At 46.7% G+C, this 24,866-nt stretch overlaps 1 protein-coding gene across 8 annotated transcripts in view; it reads right to left on the bottom strand.

Annotated features, from left to right (window-relative positions):
* Nucleotides 1–24,866, bottom strand: part of CABIN1 (calcineurin binding protein 1) — a 242,231-nt gene that overhangs the window by 152,240 nt on the left and 65,125 nt on the right. For 5 of the 8 annotated variants that reach the window (XM_077293470.1, XM_077293474.1, XM_077293473.1 and 2 more), the window contains exons 16-20: nucleotides 24,394–24,588; nucleotides 10,702–10,938; nucleotides 8,255–8,371; nucleotides 7,244–7,388; nucleotides 6,620–6,735 (exon numbers count right to left, since the gene is read on the bottom strand). In XM_077293470.1, the coding sequence (XP_077149585.1) occupies nucleotides 6,620–6,735; nucleotides 7,244–7,388; nucleotides 8,255–8,371; nucleotides 10,702–10,938; nucleotides 24,394–24,588 (810 nt within the window). The remainder of the gene's footprint in view (nucleotides 1–6,619; nucleotides 6,736–7,243; nucleotides 7,389–8,254; nucleotides 8,372–10,701; nucleotides 10,939–24,393; nucleotides 24,589–24,866) is intronic. The other 3 variants (XM_077293475.1, XM_077293477.1, XM_077293476.1) reach the window with 1 other exon arrangement.

Here is a 24,866-nt window from a genome sequence, read left to right as displayed (position 1 = left end):
AAGAGTGGGTCTAAAGGATACCGTCTTCTTCTCTTGACGTGCCTGTGGCCTCTGCTGCTGCTGGGAAAAAGAGTTTGACACCGCGAAGCGACGAAAAGGCCGAAAGGGCCGAAATTGCCGCCTAGGAGGAGGCCGGCGAGGTTTGGACTGGGGAAGAAGGGAGCTTGTGCCCCCGGTAGCGTCCTTAATAATTTGGTCCAGCTTGGAACCGAAGAGACGAGATCCCTGAAAAGGCAGACTGGTAAGGGACTTTTTTGATGACAAATCCGCCTGCCAGGCGTTGAGCCAAACGATACGACGGATGGCAACAACACTACTAGAGCCCAAGTATTCCCCAGCGTGAGAAATCTGGGTGGCAAGTTCCGCCAGCTGTTCTGGTGGAGCTCCGGACAGAATGCCCCGACGGAGTTGTTTGGCCCATTCGGATATAGACTTCGAAACCCAGGTGGAACCAAAGGCTGGGCATAGGGCAGACGCGGCCGCTTCGAAGGCCAACTTCGCAAAGGACTCTATGATTCTATCGCTGGAATCTTTCAGAGACGCTACGCCAGACAGCGGGAGGACTGTGTTAGTGGAAAGTCTAGAAACTGGCGGATTCACAGAGGGAGAAGAAGTCCAGTTGGCGGTGAGATCCAGGGAAAAAGGATATAAGACGCCAAGGCGCTTTCCTCTTTGAAAACGTCTGGTCTGATTCTCCCTTTCTCTGGTCAGAAGCTGATCGAACTCAGGATGAGGAGCGAAAACCTTGGAAGGTGCTTTAGACCGTCTAAACGAAACCCCATGATCTGCGGGTTCCGTAGAGGAATCTTTGATGCCACAGGTCTGATTGATTGCTCCAATGAGACTCTGAACCATATCCCTCATGCTAGCGATTTGGTTCGAATCCAGCTCCAAATTATCCTCTGAAGGCGCATCAGAGAAAGCTTCGCCTGACTCAGGTGAGGAGGATCGGTGAGAAGCCGATCGCAGAGAAGGACCGTGGGGCGAGATGGAACGGGAAGAGGACTCAGACCGGCGTTCCTGTCTGGTTCTTTTGCGGCCTATAATGGGAGGCTCGGACGGAGGTTCCTGCGACCCGCTGGCTACTGCGGGAGTCTGCAGGAGCAACCTATCAAGCACAGACACAAGGGTCTGGGACACCCGTGTTAGATCCGCTACCGATTGTGACAGAGCGGAAGCCCAACCTGGGGTGGAGGCCTCACTCTCAAGCGGAGCAGCAGGGGGATCCTGGGAGGTGGGCATAATGGGGATGCTGCAGGTCTGACAGAGGGGAGAGGACTGACCTGAGGGAAGCTTGCAGTTACAACACGAACACACAAAGTGTTTGACTAAGGCCTCTTTCACATTTCTGTCTTTTGCCATCCGTCGCAATCCGTCGTTTTGAGCAAAAAACGGATCCTGCAAATGTACTTGCAGGATGCGTTTTTTGCCCATAGACTTGTATTAGCGACGGATCGCGACGGATGGCCACACGTGGCATCCGTCGTGCGACGGATCCACTGTGTTTTGGCGGACCGTCGGCACAAAAAAAGTTCAATGTAATGTTTTTTTTGTGCGTCGCATCCGCCATTTTCGACATGTGCGGCCGAAACTCCGCCCCCTCCTCCCCGGACTGCAGAATGGGCAGTGGATGTGTTGAAAAACTGCATCCGCTGCCCACGTCTTTCACAAATTTCACAACGTTCGTCGGGCCGACGCATGGCGACGGCCCCGTACTGACGGAAATGTGAAAGAAGTCTAAGGCAGAGGAAGTAGAGGAAGAAGTAGGAGGACGAGAGCGACCTCCCGTAGGCTACGTTCACATTTGCGTTGCGTCGGGCGCAGCCGCGGCGACGCATGCGTCATGCGCCCCTATATTTAACATGGGGGGCGCATGGACATGCGTTGTGTTGCGTTTTGTGATGCATGCGTTTTTTTGGCGCAAGCGTCAGGGCGCAGAGGACGCAGCATGTTGCTTTTTTTGCGCTAAAAAAAATGAACGCATGGGTCACAAAACGCTGCGTTTTGCTGCATTTTGCATGCGTTATGCGTGCGTTGTGCATTGCGTCGCCGACGCAGCACACAACAATGCAAATGTGAACGTAGCCTTAGAATTAGACATGACGAACGGGCCTCTGAGAAAAAATGCCAGAAGGTTAGGGGACAGGAGGGCAGAGGAGAGTGTCAGTCTGCACTGCAGAGCTACTCACAGCAGACGTCCTGTAGCTTTCCGGTTGTAGACTGCGAAGATAGAGCGGGTCCTGCAGAGGAATCAGCGCCGAATCCCACGCCGTAAATGGTGACCGTCAGGAGATGCAGGGTCACACGGTGGGCGTGGGGTAGCAAAAAGCCCGCTCTCCAAGGCTGGAAGAGGGGGCAGAGCCAACCGTGTGGTAGGGAACAGAATCGCTGACTCCGGAGTCTTGCGCTGGGGTCTTGTGGAGGAGCGGGCAGAGCCGGTCATCAGCCCCCTGGGGGACCAAGAAGGCGCTGAGCGCAGCAGGTGACCTCGCTACTATGTAGGGAGGAGTGGGTGGGGCTAGACGCGCGGGGCTAGACGCACGGTCCGGGAGGACAAAGATGGCACCCCCACCCAGAACAGTCCCTATCTGAGGAGGGGGCTAATGAATACTCACCTCATTCATCCCACGTCGCATGTATCACTCATGAAGGCATTGTCCAGAAAGAGAAAGAGAGAGGTACCTCATTCCAGGGAATAAGATTAGACGTCCAGATGCTGATGGACGTCCTAGTCTCCCCCAACCGACAAGCTCTGGAAGGCGAGTGGGTGGGAGACGGAGCAAGGACCGGTCTGAATCTCCTCAACACTCTTCTGTGTTAGGGGTCTTGGTCCTGCTGTGGGATCTATGAGGATACAGGGTGGCAGTACACGCCGTACTCATAGTCCGCATTGTGGGATTACAGTTGTGACTATTCAAACTGTATCCCTCCGGAAACCTGAAAGGGAACAACGCACATTTAAGGGAGATAAGGGTGTAACAAAAGACCAGTGTCCACTTCCTACTGACACTAAGCTAAACTGAGGTTCATAATGCCAGTCGGTGGGGTGTACACTGCAGAGGAGGAGCTAACTTTTTTTTATGCATAGTGTCAGCCTCCTAGTGGCAACAGCATACACCCATGGTTCCTGTGTCCCCCAATGAGGCGATAGAGAAAATAATAATACAAAAAAAAAAAATCAGATAGCATTTAGATTCCCTCCAAATGTGGTAATTTTTGCAGACCGATATGAAAAGTTGGAGAACCCTTTTTTCTAAAATAACAAAATGCTGAAAATTGGACAAAACTTGGAGGAAACTGATGAAAATCTCTGATGACACTCGGTTCATTTTTCTCGTACGTCAAAAAAAACTGATGTGTGAATTCAATGTACCCAAATTTTGGAAAAAGCTGTATATGTGCAGAGAGCGTCTGAAACCATCACATTCAGACAGTCCCATTGAGTGACACTGGGCTGTACTCTTCAGGTCATCCCCACCAGCACGAGTTTCCTCATGTTACTGTGATGTTCCCTATATACAGGAGGGATTTCATGGTACTGTGCTGTGGCTGTGAACATCCTCAGACAGTGCTTTGTGTCCTGCCTTGTCAGATTCTGCCCTGATGCCAATGATGGCTTGATGCTCCGCAGTGGTTGGCAGAGAAAATGATAATCACAGCACGAGAGAGGTTATCGGTATGCTGACCGGACTGATGATCAGGAGAGGCTTTCAGCAATAGTAGCTGTTTCTGTACCAGAAATGAGGCCTGGCTACCTGTGCAGTATGTTCCAAGCCCCTGGTACCACAAGGTCGTAGCTCACAGGGCAGGTCTGCTGAACAGGCTCCTAACCTGCCCCGTCAGCATACCGAGAGAGCGCAGGCATGTCCAAGAAGCAGAGTGCTAGCCCTGATATTCCCCAGAAATGTGTCAGTCACAGAAATCTCTGAAGTGTCTGAATCATAAACACAGTCACACCGCATAACATTTATGCCAACATGTCCTCAAAACTGTGACGTGCACAGATCTCACATAATGTGTCATACAAACATCTTCCCCATCACAGCGAGTCACATGCAGATTCCCCATAACATTCGCACAGCGCCCCCAAATAATTGCATCCAGATTCTGCCATAACAGTGCATCATCTACAGATTCCCCCATATCAGTGCATCATCCAGATTCCCCCATATCAGTGAGTCATCCACAGATTCCCCCATAACAGTGCATCATCCAGATTCCCCCATATCAGTGCGTCATCCACAGATTCCCCCATATCAGTGCGTCATCCACAGATTCCCCCATATCAGTGTGTCATCCAGATTCCCCCATATCAGTGCGTCATCCACAGATTCTCCTATAACGGTGCATCATCCACAGATTCCCCCATAACAGTGCGTCACCCACAGATACCCCAATATCAGTGCATCATCCACAGATTCCCCCATATCAGTGCATCATCCACAGATTCCCCCATATCAGTGCATCATACACAGATCCCACATATGTCATACAAAGATCTTCCCCATCACAGCGAGTCACATACAGACTTCCCATAACATTCACACAGCGCCCCCCATATTACATCCACAGATTCCCCCATAACAGTGTGTCATCCAGATTCCCCCATTTCAGTGCGTCATCCAGATTCCCCAATATCCGTGCATCATCCAGATTCCCCCATATCATTACATCATCCACAGATTCCCCCATTTCAGTGCGTCATCCACAGATTCCCCAATATCAGTGCATCATCCACAGATTCCCCCATATCATTACATCCACAGATTCCCCCATATCAGTGCGTCATCCACAGATTCCCCCATTTCAGTGCATCATCCACAGATTCCCCCATTTCAGTGCATCATCCACAGATTCCCCCATTTCAGTGCATCATCCACAGATTCCCCCATTTCAGTGCATCTTCCACAGATTCCCCCATATCATTACATCCACAGATTCCCCTATATCAGTGCGTCATCCACAGATTCCCTCATTTCGGTGTGTCATCCACAGATTCCCCAATATCAGTGCATCATCCACAGATTCCCCCATATCAGTGCGTCATCCACATTCCCCCATTTCAGTGCATCATCCACAGATTCCCCAATATCAGTGCATCATCCACAGATTCCCCCATATCATTACATCCACAGATTCCCCCATATCAGTGCGTCATCCACAGATTCCCTCATTTCGGTGCGTCATCCACAGATTCCCCCATATCAGTGCATCATACAGATTCCCCCATTTCAGTGCGTCATCCACAGATTCCTCAATATCAGTGCATCATCCACAGATTCCCCTATATCATTACATCCAGATTCCCCCATATCAGTGCGTCATCCACAGATTCCCCCATTTCAGTGCATCATCCACAGATTCCCCCATTTCAGTGCGTCATCCACAGATTCCCCAATATCAGTGCATCATCCACAGATTCCCCCATATCATTACATCCACAGATTCCCCCATATCAGTGCGTCATCCACAGATTCCCTCATTTCGGTGCGTCATCCACAGATTCCCCAATATCAGTGCATCATCCAGATTCCCCCATATCAGTGCATCATACAGATTCCCCCATTTCAGTGCGTCATCCAAAGATTCCCCAATATCAGTGCATCAGCCACAGATTCCCCAATATCAGTGCGTCATCCACAGATTCCCCAATATCAGTGCATCAGCCACAGATTCCCCAATATCAGTGCATCAGCCACAGATTCCCCAATATCAGTGCATCAGCCACAGATTCCCCCATATCATTACATCCACAGATTCCCCCATATCAGTGCGTCATCCACAAATTCCCCCATAACAGTTTGTCATCCAGATTCCCCAAAATCAGTGCATAATCCACAGATTCCCCCATAACAGTACATCATCCACAGATTCCCCCCATATCGGTGCGTCATCCACAGATCCCCCCATAACAGTGCATCATCTATAGGTTCCACCAATAACACTGCATCATACACAGATCCCATCATAGCAATGTGTCATACACAGACCTTCCCCCATAACAGTGAGTCACACACACAGATCCCCCATAACTGTATGTCATCCATAGACCTCCCCTATAACGGAGTATCATACAGAGATCCCACCATACTTGTATATATACATAGTAAAGTATATATTGACAGTGAGATTTTTTTACATTTCAGTTCTTTGGGAGGGTGAATGCAGAACAGGATTCCTACTAAGCTGGGCTATGCTATGAGAACACAGCGATGGGGACGGGGGCTTTGTGACGGCAGCGATGCAGCACTTGCTGTCACATGTGCCTCAGCCAAACCCACAATTTCTCCTGTTCAGTATGATGAGAACGTGGTGGAAGCAAACAAGAAATCTTATAAAAAGGCACTTTTTATTCAAATTATACTCTTAAACATTGCTGTGAACATTAACACCTGCTGTGAAGTTTTTGGCAACAAAGTGGGTTGTGGAATAACCCCTTTAAGGATGCTGTTAACTCAGTATCTTGGGAATCAATAAGTAAAGGAACACCTTTACACGTATTTGCCTGTAAATAATGAATATTAATACAATTAAAGCATCTAATACATCTAGGCAATGATTGAAAGCATTAAATGCACATCAAATAGTATCATGGAAGTCCCCCGCTGCCAAAACTCACATAGAATTTGGGAAGGGCTCCGTCTGAGTTACAGCACCATGACCTCCTGCCCAAATACTCATGGGCTGTGTTCAGGATCATGAGAGATGATGGAAGCAGTGGGGTGACCGAATTCTCTACAATGAAAAGCACAACAGAGTATTATTAGATTTGGGGAAATTGCGTCTGGTTCTACATAGTTCATAACCATGACAAATGGAGACGTCAGACTATCACCTTCAGGTAAGACAATGTAACACCACAAGCTGCCTACCAATGCTTTAGTTGGGCCAACACCTTTGTAAAGAAGGAATCATAGGTGAAGTTTTCTCAGCCAGAGGGGTTTCAGTAGAGGGAAGAAGTATAAAGGTCCCCTATACATGTATAAAGGGGTTTTCTTATGAACAAAGTTATTTTTATTCCAAGATCTATTAGTTAAAATTAAGTTTTACCATTGGATGTGTTGAAAAAAAACAAATGTTCCTGTGCTGAGATAATCTTATACATGTGCCCCTGCTGTGTACTGTGTAATGGACGTGTCTGACCGTGCAGGAACATGGTCTGATTACACCACAGCTCCTGGGCAGGGGAGGAAAAATAGGTGTTTCTTTTTTCAGCTGTATTATTGTAAAATTCAAGAAGTACCTTCCTTGAAGTCTGTATGTTGGCACATGGAGTGTAAGGTCTCTTCTTCATGCTTGATAATCCGATGCAGAATTATCCACGGCAATACAGAGGACAATGAGGGCTCCTTGGTCTCTTCCTGGACTGCCATGCTGAAGTCTATCAGCTGAAAAAAGAAGTTGCTCATTTAAAGGGGTATTCCATTCTCCAAGATCCTATCCCAATACGTACTAGCTGTAATAAAATAATAATAATATCAAATACCTCCAAGAAATGTAGTATAGTTCTTCTGATTCGCTTCGGCCCTGACCCAATGTGCAGGACATTGCAGTAGCTTAGGAATCAATGGTTACGACCACTAACAGCTAACTAACTGTCATTATATGAGTAGTCCTAACCATGGATGCCTACTCCTGCAATGATTTGAAAATGGTGTAAGCGAAATAGTGAATCAGAAGAACTATACTGCATTCTAATTGGAGGTATTTGCTAATATTATTGTTATTACACCTACAACATATTGGGATAGGATCTTGGAGATGGGAATACCCCCTTAATGATCATTAAGGAAAACATTTTATTGAATTGTTGTGTTAAATGGACAGTGCAAAGGGGTAGTCAGCTGATGATCTTCACTTTAATGAATTACATCAAAGACTGACATCCAATTTCTGATGGCCTCTACTCCACTACATGTTAGGGATTCTAGGCAGAAGTCGGACTCTTGTGTTAGATACCGCTAACTGCAGTAATCAAGTGTCCTGCACTACTGCAAAACAATGACTCGTCACCAGGGCCAGAAGAAAACCCCTTTCTTCTTAATGCACACAATTTGCAATACAAACAATAAAACAGTATACTAACAATAACAAAAAACATAACAGTGCTTCTAGAGTAATAGATCGTTACTTAGCTGGCAAGAAAAGACACAGGCCCGTCAAGATCAACATTTCTCCACCAGTTATACATTTTCTATCACTAGATTGTGTATAACCCACAATACCCCTTTTTAAAAGTCATTATAATATCTACCTCTACTTCCTCTTGTGGTCGGCCATTCCACAGTCTGACTGCTCTAACTGGAAAGGACACTTTCCTATTTAGCTGCCGGAATCGCCTTTCCTCCACACATAATGAATGCCACTTGGTCTTTTGCAAGGAAGAAATAAATCATGTTTCAGTCCTTAGCATTGATCACACAAGCATTTATACATACAGTTGTGTAAAAAAAAGTGATTGTTCCCTTCCCGATTTCCTATTCTTTTGCATGTTTGTCACACTTAAATGTTTCAGATGACCAAACAAATTTAAATCTTAAGACAAAGATAACACCAGTAGAGACAAAATACAGTTTTTAAATGAGCGTCTTTATTATTAAAGGCGAAAGAAATCCAAACCTACAGGGCCCTGTGTGAAAAAGTGATTACCTCCTAAACCTAATAACTGGTTGGGCCACCCTTAGCAGCAGTAACTGCAATCAAGTGTTTGCGATAACTGGCAATGAGTCTTTTACAGAGCTGTGGAGTAATATTGGCCCACTCATCTTTGCAGAATTATTGTAATGCAGACACATTGGAGGGGTTTCAAGCATGAACCGCCTTTTTAAGGTCATGAGACAGGATCTCAATCAGATTAAAGTCAGGACTTTGACTAGGCCACCCCAAAGTCTTAATTTTATTTTCCTTAAGCCATTCAGAGATGGACTTGCTGGTGTGTTTTGGAGCATTGTCCTGCTGCATAATTAAAGTGCGCTTCAGCTTGTTCGAACAGATGGTTGGACAAACGCCTTCATGATTGTTTTTTGGTAGACAGCAGAATTCATGGTTCCATTTACCACAGCATGTCTTCCAGGCTCTGAATCAGCAGAACAACCGCAGACCATCACACTGCCACCACTATATTTTACTGTTGGTATGATGTTTCTTTTCTCAAATGCTGCGTTACTTATACGCCAGGTGTAATGGGACACAAACCTTCCACAATGTTCAACTTTTGTCTTGTCAGTGCACAGAGTACCCTCCCAAAAGACTTTGGAGATCATCAAGATGTTTTCTGGCAAAACTGAGACGAGCCTTTATGTTCTTATAGTTCAGCAGTGGTTTTGTCTTGTTTTTGCCATGCAGGCTATTTTGCCCAGTCCTTTTCTTATAGTGGAGTCATGAACACTGACCTTAACTGAGGCAAGTGAGGCCTGCAGTTCTTTGGATGTTGTTTTAGGGTATTTTGTGACCTTCTGGATGAGTTGTTGCTGCACTCTTGGGACAATTTTAGTCGGCCGGCCACTCCTAGGAAGGTTCACCACTGTTCCATGTTTTCACCATTTGTGGATAACTGCTCTTACTGTGGTTCCCTGGAGTCCTAAAGCTTGAGAAATGGCTTGATAACAATTTCTAGACTGACAGATCTTAATTACTTTGTTTCTCATTTATCCAGAATTTATTTGGATCGTGGCATGATGTATAGCTTTGAGGATCTTTTAGTCTACTTCACTTTCTCAGACAGGTCCTATTTTAGTGATTTCTTGATTGAAAACAGGTATGGCAGTAAACAGGCCTGTGTGTGGCTAGGGAATTTGAACTCGGCTTCCTAAAGATGTAATAAGCCACAGTTAATCTATGTTTTATGGGGGGAATCACGTTTTCACACAGGGCACTGTAGATCTGGATTTCTTTTTCCCTCAATAATAAAGACCTTCTTTTAAAAACTGCATTATGTGTTTACTGGTGTTTATCTTTGTCTAATATTTAAATGTGTTTGGTCATCTGAAACATTTAGGTGTGACAAACATGCAAATGAACAGGAAATTAGGAAGGGGCAAACACTTTTTTCACACAACTGTATAAATGAGATTAGAATTTTTTTTTCCTAAGCAAAACAAGCCCAACTTTTCCAACCTATCATCATAAGAAGTCTTCCATCCGATGTAATGATCTAGTTGCCCGACTTTGAACTGACCGCCCTAACTCCGATTATCCTTCTAAAAATATGGAGACTAAAACCGAATCTCATATTGTAGATGTGGCCTCACAAGCAATTTATAGAGGGGATCACAGAATTTTATCACCCTACAATCTTTTTTGCTTTTGCGGCTGCTTCCTGACATTGAGTACTGCTGCTCAGCTTCCTTGTAACCAGAACATCCAAGTCCTTCTCCTGTTCTGTAATCCCTAGTTTATTTCCATTTAATGTATATGCAGTAATATGATTACGCCGGCTTAGGTTACTCTACATTTTTCAGCAATAAACTTCATTTGACACGTTTGCCCATGCAGACATCTTATCTTTTGGCAACACTGTACTGTCAAGTGCAGTTTATATTATCCTACATAGTTTTGGGTCATCAGAAAAGAGTGACATTTTGCGGGCAAATTGTAGGTAAAGCAGGCATCAATGTATTGATGTGCTTGGACACATTGGTGAGAGATGGCAATTTTTATTTGATGCATTGTAACGTCAGTGTTTTCTTGGATGAAGGTTACCTGTATGAGGTTACTGCAGAGACGTACGAGTTGTGCTGTGACTGTGGATTCCTGCAAAATACAGCTGTCAGATGACAGAGAAAGGTCTATCCCTGTAAGTAACTGTGTTGCCGTGGCAACCCATTCTTCTTTGGATGCGCCGGACGTGGAGTTCATCATTTGCTGGATTGCTTCATTCAGAGCAACCTCTGAACACTGGAAGCACTGTCTAAAGTCTGAGAGCTTCAGCAGGGAATCCTGTGCGTGAATAATACGACATGTTACACTTGACAGACAGCTTGCAATTTACATAATCAAGCCGGTGATTTTCAAAATGGGAACAAAAAGATTTATTTCTCCACAGTTTAATTAGATAATTACAGTTTTAGTCACAAAGATAATTGTGGCCTATTGGAACTTTCAATCATATTCAGTCGGATCTAGGGATGGATTGGAAATGGGAAAGTTAAAGTATAAACTGTACATCTCCCAAAATGCTGCACCCTGCAGGTGTCACCTGAGGCTACATTCACACAGCCACTGGAGGGTTAACACCCAAAAGAAGCAGGTGGACGATCTTATCTCTTTATCCATTGACTCTTAGCAATGAATCAGTTAAAGGGAATCTGTCGCCAGGTTTGTGCTACCTCATGTGAGAGCAGCATAATGTAGGGAAAGAGACCCTGATTCCAGCAATGCATCACTTAGCTTACCGGGTGCAACACTTGTGATTCAATCAGAGATTTCTCTGTAGATGCTGCAGTGCTCAGAAAGTTAACCCCGACAACAATACAACTTTCTATGTACATTGTATATTGACAGTAGGCTGCAAATCAGTGCTCGGGGTGTGGCTGGACCAAAAGGCACGAGGGCAGCTAGTCAGACAGTGAAAAAAAATCAGTTTCTGCCCTGCTGACAAACCACTTATTGTATTGAAACAATAGTACAAAGCCTAATAAATGACACATTGCTGAAACCAGTGTCTCTGTGCCAAACTCATGCTGCCCTCAGATTATATATCAAAAACCTGCTGAAAGAGTCCCTTTAAAATAGGGATTTTTGTGTCTACTCACCGTAAAATCCTTTTCTCCGAGCCACTCATTGAGGGACACAGGACCATGGGTGTTATGCTGCTGCCACTAGGAGGCTGACACTAAGTTGAGACAAAAAAGAGTTAGCTCCTCCCCTGCAGTATACACCCTCATGCTGGCTTCCAGAGACCCAGTTCAGTGCAAAAGCAGTAGGAGATTAATAACAATACAATACCTAACATTAGAGTATAATATGTCAAAGAAAGTCAGTAACCAAATAGGTAACAAGCCATAAGGCTAACAGGGTGGGTGCTGTGTCCCCCAATGAGTGGCTCGGAGAAAAGAATCTTACGGTGAGTACACACAAAAATCCCTATTTCTCCTTCGCCACATTGGGGGACACAGGACCATGGGACGTCCCAAAGCAGTCCCTGGGTGGGAAACAATACAACCAAATAAACTCCGTGTACCAACTGACTATAAATGCGCGACGGCCGCTTGCAGAATACGTCTGCCAAGGGCCGCATCCGCAGAAGATTGAATGTGGACATTGTAGTGCTTTGAAAAAGTATGCAGGCTGGACCACGTTGCGGCCTTGCAAACCTGCTCCGCCGTAGCCTCGTGCCGGATGGCCCAGGAAGCACCCAACGACCGAGTGGAGTGTGCTCTAATCCCCGTCGGGATAGGTCTGCCCCTGACACGATATGATTCTTGGATAGCAGACCGAATCCATCTGGCTATCGTGGCCTTAGATGCGGCTAAACCCTTTCCGTGACCCTCCGGGAGAACAAAGAGGGAGTCCGATTTGCGGAAATGAGTAGTTCTGGAAATGTACCTCCTAAGGGCCCGTACCACATCTAGGGTATGAAGGGCCTTTTCGACCCTGTGTTTTGGCTGTGGACAGAAGGAGGGAAGAATGATGTCCTCATTAAGGTGAAAAGATGAGATAACCTTAGGGAGGAAGGCCGGAGATGGGCAAAGAACTACCTTGTCTTGGTGGAAGGCAAGAAAAGGCGCCCGGCAGGATAAAGCGGCCAATTCTGAGACCTGTCTGATAGATGTCACTGCCACGAGGAAGGCAACCTTCCAGGAAAGGACAGTTAGTGGGACGTCCTGCAGAGGTTCAAACGGAGGTTCCTGAAGAACGCTCAGAACCAAATCGAGGGATAGGGGACTCCTGTCCCAGTTGTCCAGCAGAGCCTGTTGTAAGGAGATGGAGTTGAGCGAAGGGAACAGCTTCTATTGCGGCCACCATTTTTCCCAGGATCTTCGTGGCAAACCGGATGGACCGTGGGCGAGGGTGACAGAGCGTCCGAGCTCCCTGCTGAAGCTCTTGGGCCATGGACCGAGGAAGCAGGACCAGCCCTCTTGATGTGTCCAGGATCATGCCTAGGAATGAGATCCGTTGGGCAGGAATGAGAGAGGACTTGTCTGAGTTGATTAACCAGCCCAGGCGCGAAAGAGAATCCAAGGTAATGCCGACGCTTGTTTCGCAGGCCTGATAAGACGGACCCTTTAAGAGGAGGTCGTCTAGGTATGGCAACACGACCACTCCTCGAGAGTGAAGAATGGCCATGACGGCCGCCATGACTTTTGTAAATACCCTGGGTGCCGTGGCAAGACCGAAGGCTAAGGCTGTGAATTGAAAGTGGTCCTCCAGGATGGTGAAACGGAGAAACCTTTGATGTGGCTGGAAGATTGGGATATGAAGGCAAGCATCTTTGATGTCTATCGATGCCAAGAACTCCCCTCTCTCCATCGAGGAGATGACCGATCGGAGAGATTCCATCCTGAAGTGCCGTACTTTTAAGTACTTGTTTAGTAGCTTCAGGTCCAAAATGGGGCGCACCGTCCCGTCCTCTTTTGGCACGACGAAAAGGTTTGAATAGAAACCTCCGAATCTCTCGTGTTCCGGAACCGGAACGATGACCCCGCTTCGGCGGAGGGATTCGATGGCGCAGTGAAGAGCGCGAGACTGAGCTCCCGAACTTGGGAGACGAGAGGGAAAAAACCGTGCTGGAGGGGAGGCGGAGAATTCTATTTTGTAGCCAGACGACACCAGATCCCTGACCCATTCGTCGTGGACGACGGAGAGCCAGACTTGCTGGAAAAGAAGCAGACGTCTGCCTACTTTGGAGGTGTCGACTGGAATAGTCCCCGAGTCATTGTGAAGGGAATCTGGCAGGCCTTGACCCTCTGGTTCTGGGTTGCCTAGGCTTTCCACGCCAGGACTGATTCGGCCTGAAAGAAGGTCGAGAGTCTCTGTCTGAGCGAGCGGATCATTCTGATCTGGATGAGGGGGCAGAATTGGACCAGAATGGGCTACGGCGAAAGGGCCGAAAGCGAAAGTATTGTTGTCGCTGAAAAACAGCTTTGGGCCTGTGTTGCGGGAGTAACTTGCTCTTTCCTCCTGTAGCGTCGGAAATAAGCTGGTCTAGCTTTTCTCCAAAAAGACGTCCGCTCTGAAAAGGAAGGGAAATCAGAGACTTTTTTGAGGAGGAATCTGCAAGCCACTCTCTGAGCCAGATAGCTCTCCTAATGGTGATGGCGTTCGAAGCCGCAGTTGCTGCACAGTCCGCTGCGTCGAGGGACGCATACATCACGTAATCTCCAGCCATGGTAATTTGTTTGGCCAGGTCCGCCACTTCAGATGGGAGTTCCTGTTCCTGAATGGATTTCGCGAGGGCATCTGCCCAGTAAACCATTGCCTTGGCAACCCAAGCCGCAGCGAAGGAGGGAGATAGAGAGGAGCCTGAGGCTTCGTACACTGAGCAAGCTAGAGAATCTAGCTGGCGTTCCGTGGGATTCTTAATAGAAGCACCATCAGGAACGGATAAGTCTACGTTCACATTTGCGGTCTGCGCCGCAGCGTCGCCGCATGCATCATGCGCCCCTATATTTAACATGGGGGCGCATGGACATGCGTTGCACTTGCGTTTTGCGACGCAGGCGTCACTGCGGCGCACGCGTCCGGGCGCAGAGGACGCAGTAAGTTGCATTTTTGCTGCGTCCAAAATCAACCAAAAAAAGGACGCATGCGTCGCAAAACGCAGCGTGGAAAAGGGATACTTGGATTCCAGGGCCTTTTTGCCTGTAAACCGCTTATCCGGACGCTCCCTGTGTCGCCTGACTATATCCAGGAAATCTGGGTGAGAGGCGAACGTCTTATGGGAACGCTTGTTTCTCGTAAAGGAAACGGACTGTTCCAGAGCGGAATTAGAGTCATCATCCACTTTTAGTGCATGATTGACTGACTCGATGAGGGAGTCTACAGTAGACCTAAACTCCGGAGCATCCGGGTCTAAGGATGCATCAGACTCATATTCAGAGTCGTGATCGCTACGGGCCCTGTTGTGAATTTGGTTTTTGGGCTCCCCCGGTGGTTACTGGTGGTACTGGACTTGTGTGCTTCACTTTCTCTGTTCACCTGTTTCCATCAGGATATGGGAGTATCCTATTTAGCCTTGCTGCTCAGTTATTCTAGTGCCGGCCATCAATGTAACCAGAGCCTTTCTGTTGCATGTTCCTGCTTCTAGACTACTATCAGCTAAGTTGGACTCTTAGTCCTAAGTTTGTTTTGCATTTTTGTTCCAGTTCACAGTTATGTTATTTTTCTGTAGCTGGAAGCTCTTGTGGGCCGAAATTGCCACTCCGGTGTCATGAGTTGACACATGAGTCTTAAAGTAATTTCGGGATGGTATTTTAATAGGGTTTTCAGCTGACCGTGAAGTTCCCTATTGTATCTTCTTGCTATCTAGTAAGCGGACCTCGCTTTGCTGTACCTACCTTCATACTGCGTATGTCTTTTCCTCTGAACTCACCGTCAATATATGTGGGGGGCTTCTGTCTCCTTTTTGGGGGAATTTCCCTAGAGGTAAGCCAGGTCTGTCTTTTCCTCTATTAGGGTTAGTTAGTCCTCCGGCTGGCGCTAGGCGTCTAGGGATAAAACCAGGGTGGATAAAAATCAATGTTTTTTTAAAAAAATCAAAAAAATCGGATTTTTTTTATTTAAATCGGATTTTTTTGATTTAAATCGGATTTTTTTCAATAAACTGCTTTTTGAGGAAAATATTTTACCATCCAAAGGTTCTTCCATCATGAGATAAAGCTGAGTTGTTTAACTCAGTAGAATAAAGGCTGTATATGTGTAACATTCACAATGCCATGCTCTTCCAGAGGTTTCTGTAGGATTAGTGGGCAGTTTCTCTCCTATATTATCACAGACGCTCGCTTTACTTACGCAGTTCTCAAAACTGAATTTGACTCCGCAGAGGTCCCAGCCTCTTCTTCATGGCAAAAATGTTACAACATGAACAGAGTTGAGAAAAAGACCTTAATCCTATTGTTCTACAAACCTATGAATACAGAATCAACCCCTTCAGTGCCAAGTCCAAGAAGTTAGACAATATGTTTCTGATTGTTTGGAGTGGAATAGATCTGCACAACACAAGAAGAATGTGAATCTAAGTGTTTTGAGGAGGAAGGGCAAGCAGACAAAAAAATGAAAGTGAAACTTTGAGCACAATACTGCAGCATAGCCACAGACAGACAAGTCTGGATCTGTTTGTGTGTACGATCTGAGGTTTATTACATTCTTTCCTTATAATGGCAGCAGGCCGTAAAAGAGACCCAGTTTGGGAATATTTTAATGAAGCTCCTTCGCCTATCGGTAAGGCAGGCATGCGTGCAAAATGCAAACGATGCAACAAAGAGATGCAAGGCCTGGTGGCGTGAATGAGGCAACATCATGAGAAGTGCGGTGATGAAGATGACCAAAGAAACACTTCACTATCAACATCTTCATTTCCCTTCTGGTTGCAGTTTTCATAATGTGATTTCAAACGGCAAACAAGTCCTTGGATATCCTTTTGACAGTATTTGCACTTTGCTCTTGCACCTTTCTTTCCAAGATCTGCTGCTGGCATCTCAACAAAATGAACCCAAATAGGGTCTCTCTTACGACCTGCCATGGCTCACACAGATCACTTATGAAGTTTGATTGTTACTACAGCCAAGTACTGCTGACTATCCAACAAGTTTGGGCATGTCAACTGAATGGAAAGAGAAACTAAACCAAAAGTGAAACCAAGCTAGAAGTGTGGAATTAAAGGGGCAGTATGAACAAAATGTGGAGGCTATTAATAGTTTATACAATTAAGACATGCTGCTTTTAAACACCTACCTATTGCCATATAGTAAAACAAAAAAGATTTTTACTTACTTTGGGGTCCCCCCCTCACCCTGGCGTTAGATCGTTGCCCCTAGTTTCGTCCGTGTAACTATGGGCGCACATGCGCACTGCTCTCACTTCTCATTTTAATCGTGATTTATATTAAAAAAAACCTTTTGACCTTTTGATTTAAATCAGTGATTTAAATCATGATTAAAATCATGATTTAAATCGATCCGATTTAAATAGAAAAAAATCTTTTGATTTAAATCGTGATTTAAATCATGATTTAAATCGGCGTGATTTAAATCAATCCACCCTGGATAAAACGTAGGTACGCCACCCGGCCACTGTTAGTTGTGTGGTAGGTTTAGCTCACGGTCAGCTCGAGATTCCATCACCCAAGAGCTGTTCTGTTATTTATGTTCTCTAACGTTCCCTTGCCATTGGGAACCATGACAGTATGGCCGGCCAAGGGTTAAAACCGTTGGCAGAAGAAAGGAGAGAAAAAGAAGTCTGCAGATTTTTTTTTTTTTTTTTTTTTTTTCTTCTGAGCTTGCTCTATAGTTGACTCAGTTGCATTTCTGCTCTAATTGCAGCCTTTGCCTCTCTCTCTCCTTCTAATCCTTGAATGGCTCTGATCTCACCTGATTAAAATGGATCCTCAGAGTTTGGCTACAGGTTTGAATAATCTTGCTACGAAGGTTCAAAATTTACAGGATTTTGTTATTCATGCTCCTATATCTGAACCTAGAATTCCTATACCAGAATTTTTCTCCGGGGATAGATCTCGTTTCCTGAATTTCAAATATAATTGTAAATTATTTCTTTCCCTGAGATCTCGCTCCGCTGGAGATGCCGCACAGCAGGTTAGGATAGTAATTTCCTTGCTGCGGGGTGACCCTCAAGACTGGGCATTTGCATTGGCACCCGGGGATCCTGCGTTGCTCAATGTGGATGCGTTTTTTCTGGCTTTGGGGTTGCTTTATGAGGAACCTAACTTAGAGATTCAGGCTGAAAAAGCCTTGATGGCCCTATCTCAAGGGCAAGATGAAGCTGAAATATACTGCCAAAAATTTCGTAAATGGTCTGTGCTTACTCAGTGGAATGAGTGCGCCCTGGCGGCGAATTTCAGAGAGGGTCTCTCTGATGCCATTAAAGATGTTATGGTGGGGTTCCCTGCACCTACAGGTCTGAATGAGTCCATGACAATGGCTATTCAGATTGATCGGCGTTTGCGGGAGCGCAAACCTGTGCACCATTTGGCGGTGTCTTCTGAGAAGGCTCCAGAAAATATGCAATGTGATAGAATTCTGTCCAGAAGCGAACGGCAGAATTTTAGGCGAAAAAATGGGTTGTGCTTCTATTGTGGTGATTCAACTCATGTTATATCAGCATGCTCTAAACGTACAAAAAAGGATGATAAGTCTATTTCAATTGGCACTTTACAGTCTAAGTTTATTCTGTCTGTGACCTTGATTTGTTCATTATCGTCAATTACCGCGGATGCCTATGTCGACTCTGGCGCCGCTTTGAGTCTAATGGATTGGTCCTTTGCCAGGCGCTGTGGGTTTGATCTAGAGCCTCTGGAAGTTCCTATACCTCTGAAGGGTATTGACTCTACACCATTGGCTAGTAATAAACCACAATACTGGACACAAGTGACTATGCGTATGAATCCAGACCATCAGGAGATGATTCGCTTCCTTGTGTTGTACAATCTACATGACATTTTGGTGCTCGGATTACCATGGTTACAATCTCATAACCCAGTCCTTGACTGGAAAGCAATGTCTGTGTTAAGCTGGGGATGTCAGGGGGCTCATGGGGACGTACCTTTGGTTTCCATTTCGTCATCTATTCCCTCTGAGATTCCGGAATTTTTATCTGATTATCGTGATGTTTTTGAGGAGCCTAAGCTTGGTTCACTACCTCCTCACAGAGATTGCGATTGTACCATAGATCTGATTCCGGGCAGTAAATTTCCAAAGGGTCGTTTATTTAATCTATCTGTACCTGAACATGCTGCTATGCGAGAATATATTAAGGAGTCCCTGGAAAAGGGACATATTCATCCTTCTTCATCTCCCTTAGGAGCCGGTTTTTTCTTTGTATCTAAAAAAGATGGCTCTTTGAGGCCGTGTATTGATTATCGACTCTTGAATAAAATTACAGTCAAATATCAGTATCCTCTGCCACTGCTGACTGATTTGTTTGCTCGAATAAAAGGGGCTAAGTGGTTCTCTAAGATTGATCTCCGTGGGGCGTATAATTTGGTGCGAATTAAGCAGGGGGATGAGTGGAAAACCGCATTTAATACGCCCGAGGGCCATTTTGAGTATTTAGTAATGACTTTTGGTCTTTCAAGTGCCCCTTCAGTCTTTCAGTCCTTTATGCATGACATTTTCCGTGAATATTTGGATAAATTTATGATCGTGTATCTGGATGATATTTTGATTTTTTCGGATGACTGGGATTCTCATGTCCAACAGGTCAGGAGGGTTTTTCAGGTTTTGCGGGCTAATTCCTTGTGTGTGAAGGGTTCTAAGTGTATTTTTGGGGTTCAAAAGATTTCTTTTTTGGGGTACATTTTTTCCCCCTCTTCCATTGAGATGGATCCTGTCAAGGTTCGGGCTATTTGTGATTGGACGCAACCTTCTTCTCTTAAGAGCCTTCAGAAATTTTTGGGCTTTGCTAATTTTTATCGTCGATTTATAACTGGTTTTTCTGATGTTGCTAAACCTTTGACTGATTTGACCAAAAAGGGTGCTGATGTTGCTGATTGGTCCCCTGCTGCTGTGGAGGCCTTTCGGGAGCTTAAGCGCCGCTTTTCTTCCGCCCCTGTGTTGCGTCAGCCTGATGTTACTCTTCCTTTTCAGGTTGAGGTCGATGCTTCCGAGATCGGAGCTGGGGCGGTCTTGTCGCAGAAAAGTTCCGACTGCTCCGTGATGAGACCTTGTGCGTTCTTTTCTCGAAAATTTTCGCCCGCCGAGCGAAATTATGATATTGGTAATCGGGAGCTTTTGGCTATGAAGTGGGCTTTTGAGGAGTGGCGTCATTGGCTTGAGGGGGCTAGACATCAGGTGGTGGTATTGACCGATCACAAGAATTTGATTTATCTTGAGTCTGCCAGGCGCCTGAATCCTAGACAGGCGCGCTGGTCGTTGTTTTTCTCTCGGTTTAATTTTGTGGTCTCATACTTACCAGGTTCTAAAAATGTGAAGGCGGATGCCCTTTCTAGGAGTTTTGAGCCTGATTCCCCTGGTGATTCTGAACCTACGGGTATCCTTAAGGATGGGGTGATATTATCTGCTGTTTCCCCAGACCTGCGACGGGCTTTGCAGGAGTTTCAGGCGGATAGACCTGATCGTTGCCCGCCTGGTAGACTGTTTGTTCCTGATGATTGGACCAGTAGAGTCATCTCGGAGGTTCATTCTTCTGTGTTGGCAGGTCATCCCGGGATCTTTGGTACCAGGGATTTGGTGGCTAGGTCCTTCTGGTGGCCTTCCCTGTCTCGAGATGTACGAGTTTTTGTGCAGTCTTGTGATGTTTGTGCTCGGGCCAAACCTTGTTGTTCTCGGGCTAGCGGATTGTTGTTATCTTTGCCTATTCCGAAGAGGCCTTGGACTCACATCTCTATGGATTTTATTTCTGATCCCCCTGTTTCTCAGAAAATGTCTGTCATCTGGGTGGTGTGTGACCGTTTTTCAAAGATGGTTCATTTGGTGCCCTTGCCTAAGTTGCCGTCCTCTTCCGAGTTGGTTCCTCTGTTTTTTCAAAATGTGGTTCGCTTGCATGGTATTCCGGAGAATATCGTTTCTGACAGGGGGACCCAGTTCGTGTCTAGATTTTGGCGGGCGTTCTGTGCTAGGATGGGCATTGATTTGTCTTTTTCGTCTGCGTTCCATCCTCAGACTAATGGCCAGACTGAGCGAACTAATCAGACCTTGGAGACTTATTTGAGGTGTTTTGTGTCTGCGGAAAAGGATGACTGGGTTGCCTTTTTGCCGTTGGCGGAGTTTGCCCTCAATAATCGGGCTAGTTCTGCTACTTTGGTTTCTCCTTTCTTTTGCAATTCGGGGTTTCATCCTCGTTTTTCTTCCGGTCAGGTGGAGTCTTCGGATTGTCCTGGAGTGGATACTGTGGTGGATAGGTTGCATCGGATTTGGGGACAGGTGGTGGACAATTTGGAGTTGTCCCAGGAGAAGACTCGGCATTTTGCTAACCGCCGTCGTCGTGTTGGTCCTCGTCTTCGTGTTGGGGACTTGGTGTGGTTGTCTTCTCGTTTTGTCCCTGTGAGGGTTTCTTCTCCTAAGTTTAAGCCTCGGTTCATCGGCCCGTATAGGATTTTAGAGATTCTTAACCCCGTGTCCTTTCGATTGGACCTCCCAGCATCTTTTTCTATCCATAATGTCTTCCATCGGTCATTATTGCGCAGGTATGAGGTACCGGTTGTGCCTTCCGTTGAGCCTTCCGCTCCGGTGTTGGTTGAGGGTGAATTGGAGTACGTTGTGGAGAAGATCTTGGACTCCCGTGTTTCCAGACGGAAACTTCAGTATCTGGTCAAGTGGAAGGGCTACGGTCAAGAGGATAATTCTTGGGTGACAGCCTCTGATGTTCATGCCTCTGATTTGGTCCGTGCCTTTCATAGGGCTCATCCTGATCGCCCTGGTGGTTCTTGTGAGGGTTCGGTGCCCCCTCCTTGAGGGGGGGGGTACTGTTGTGAATTTGGTTTTTGGGCTCCCCCGGTGGTTACTGGTGGTACTGGACTTGTGTGCTTCACTTTCTCTGTTCACCTGTTTCCATCAGGATATGGGAGTATCCTATTTAGCCTTGCTGCTCAGTTATTCTAGTGCCGGCCATCAATGTAACCAGAGCCTTTCTGTTGCATGTTCCTGCTTCTAGACTACTATCAGCTAAGTTGGACTCTTAGTCCTAAGTTTGTTTTGCATTTTTGTTCCAGTTCACAGTTATGTTATTTTTCTGTAGCTGGAAGCTCTTGTGGGCCGAAATTGCCACTCCGGTGTCATGAGTTGACACATGAGTCTTAAAGTAATTTCGGGATGGTATTTTAATAGGGTTTTCAGCTGACCGTGAAGTTCCCTATTGTATCTTCTTGCTATCTAGTAAGCGGACCTCGCTTTGCTGTACCTACCTTCATACTGCGTATGTCTTTTCCTCTGAACTCACCGTCAATATATGTGGGGGGCTTCTGTCTCCTTTTTGGGGGAATTTCCCTAGAGGTAAGCCAGGTCTGTCTTTTCCTCTATTAGGGTTAGTTAGTCCTCCGGCTGGCGCTAGGCGTCTAGGGATAAAACGTAGGTACGCCACCCGGCCACTGTTAGTTGTGTGGTAGGTTTAGCTCACGGTCAGCTCGAGATTCCATCACCCAAGAGCTGTTCTGTTATTTATGTTCTCTGACGTTCCCTTGCCATTGGGAACCATGACAGGGCCCCTAAAGAGGGTGAGCGAGAAGTGGAGCTACCAGAGGCTAACTGGTGCGGTGAGTGCTCAGGGGAGGTAGTGCGGATCCGTTTTCTGGATGACCGTGCCTCCTTCCGGTGAGAGCGGCCCCTGCTGGCCGACGATTCCCCTGTTACGGAGGTATCTCTTAACCCGGGAAAAAGAGGGCCCCGCTCCCCAGAGGGGTCCTGAAGGGATTTAATCGCTTTGGCTAGCGAATCCACGGACTGTGACAGTGACGCGGCCCACTCAGGGGGACTAGATACACTGGGGTCGGTGGCGGCGGAGGGCTCCTGGGCACCTGGGGCATCGCAGGCTGAGCAGAGGGGAGAACTCTGAGGCCGAGGAAGTGGGGCCTAGCAGGTGGTACACGCAGTAAAAAAGGTAGAATGCACCTTTGTGATCTTTTTGGTCCTTGACTGGGACATAGTGTACCCTAATGTAAGATATAGTGCTCAGGGCCTGTTGGAAGCGAGAGCGACGCTGCAAGGGAGAACCTAACGTGGTCTCCTTACCCGTGGTCCTGTGTCCCGCAGAGAGAGGGAGAGAAGCAGCGGCGGTGCAAGAGAAGCGACAGCCGGCGTTCAGAGCGCTGCACGTGGAGGAGCTGAAGCTGAGGCGTGCAGAGAGGAAAAAGATGGCCGCCGGGGGTTGTGAGGGTAATCTCGCAGAGAGCGAGAAGCGCCAGGACTGGGGGGGCGGAGCCGCAAAATGACGCGAAAACGGGGGCGGAGCCTATCGGGAACCGGCCTGTGCTAGGCCGAAGACGGGGACTAAATTTGCGGCTTCGGCCCGGCGCGCGGCCGCAGAGCGCCGGCCCCAAGGGGAGACCCTGAAAAGGTGAAGGAGCCCTCCGGAACCGCTGGGACGACCGACCCCCCCCCCCCCCCCTACATTATGGCACTCACCCCAAATAGAAGGGGATCACAGAGAATGCTGCAGAGCTGTGCCCGGGGTGAATAGGACGGTGTAGGGTTGGGGGAAGCCTCTATCCACCATCCCCATAAAAGAGGGGGGTGGAGAGGAACCGTCCGCCTCCTTCCATCATCCGCTTTCTCAGTGGTGATGCAGTGGGGGCTGCACGACGCCACAATACAAGGTGCCTCTGAACAGCTGAGGGAGAACCTGGCGGGCAGGGCAAAATGTCCGGCAATAGGCCTGGCTGCAGAAGAGGATACTGGAGGTGACACTCCAGTGCTCATCTGATAAGGGAGGGGGGAGATCGGTGCCCTTGAAGGGGCCCGTCGCCCCTAAAATCAGCTCAGGCAGTGGCTTCCCACGTCGCAGGAGAGGATACGGAGAGGTAAAACTCCCGGGCTCGCCTGTTGTTGGTTCGGGGGAGATCGGAACATGAAAGAATCCGTCGCCCCCTTCGTCCGGAATAAAAAAGGTTTAAATCCAGTGTGCCTCCTACGGACACTAAGCTTGAATTGGGTCTCTGGAAGCCAGCATGAGGGTGTATACTGCAGGGGAGGAGCTAACTCTTTTTTGTCTCAACTTAGTGTCAGCCTCCTAGTGGCAGCAGCATAACACCCATGGTCCTGTGTCCCCCAATGTGGCGAAGGAGAAAACAGGTGAAACGATGAAGCACAAAAGTATGTCTTCCAAGTTTCATGCGTTTTATACAGATCCCCATAAATGTTAATGGACAACTCTAATCTGCAAAACAGATGAGAATATGACATGCTCTCGCAGACTAGAGACATGAATAAGTTTTTTTTTTTAAAAACTCGTGTATGGATCAGTAAAACTATGGCTCGGTGTGCTGCCCAAGAAAAAAAAAGGAAGTGCTAGGAAGAGTTACACGGATGTGTAAATGCAGCCTAAAGCAATGTTCTAAGCCCATGGATTATGCTTCGCCAGTTAGATCCGTGATAGGGAGGTAAGCAAATCTGGAGGAGATTTTCACTGTTATGTGTGTAGAATATCAATTATTATTTAATACTAATATGCATATGTAAGACCTCACTATATAATTAGAATGTGAATTATAGGCACATTAATCAACAGCGATGAATGCTTTACATATACAGCCCTGCTGTGTGTCACCTGCATAAGTAGTAACTGAGCAGGTCTCTCTGGAGGAGAGGTCATTAGATCAAGATGCTTATTCCTGTGATAACCACTCATACACAATGTGGGGCACACCAGACGAACCACCGATGAGTAATCCCCGATGTCATGGAGCCTCTGAATCTCCTCCAGGGACTGGCATCTCTCCAAGGACGTCAGACTGTTTTCAATCTAGAAAAGAATAAAGCCAGAATACTATAATGACTCATCCCAAAGATGAACCTCTAGCTAACAAAGCTCTGCTCCACATGCTGGGTTTAGATGAGGAGATAATGAATGAGCGATGGTGTATACGATCGCTATAAGCGACCTCGCCACGATAAAGTCAAGTATTTACCGTACATAGTAATGATGATCACGGAAAAATCAGATGATAAATAATATAGGATCTTATAATCGATCAAATTGTTTGTTATTCACTGTATTCAGACAAGAAATCTAACAGAAGA

Source organism: Ranitomeya variabilis, chromosome 1 (assembly GCF_051348905.1).
Source record: "Ranitomeya variabilis isolate aRanVar5 chromosome 1, aRanVar5.hap1, whole genome shotgun sequence".
Classification (NCBI taxonomy): Eukaryota; Metazoa; Chordata; class Amphibia; order Anura; family Dendrobatidae; genus Ranitomeya; species Ranitomeya variabilis.
The sequence above is the reverse complement of the archived record's forward strand: the minus strand, read 5'-3'. Positions and strand labels throughout refer to the sequence as shown.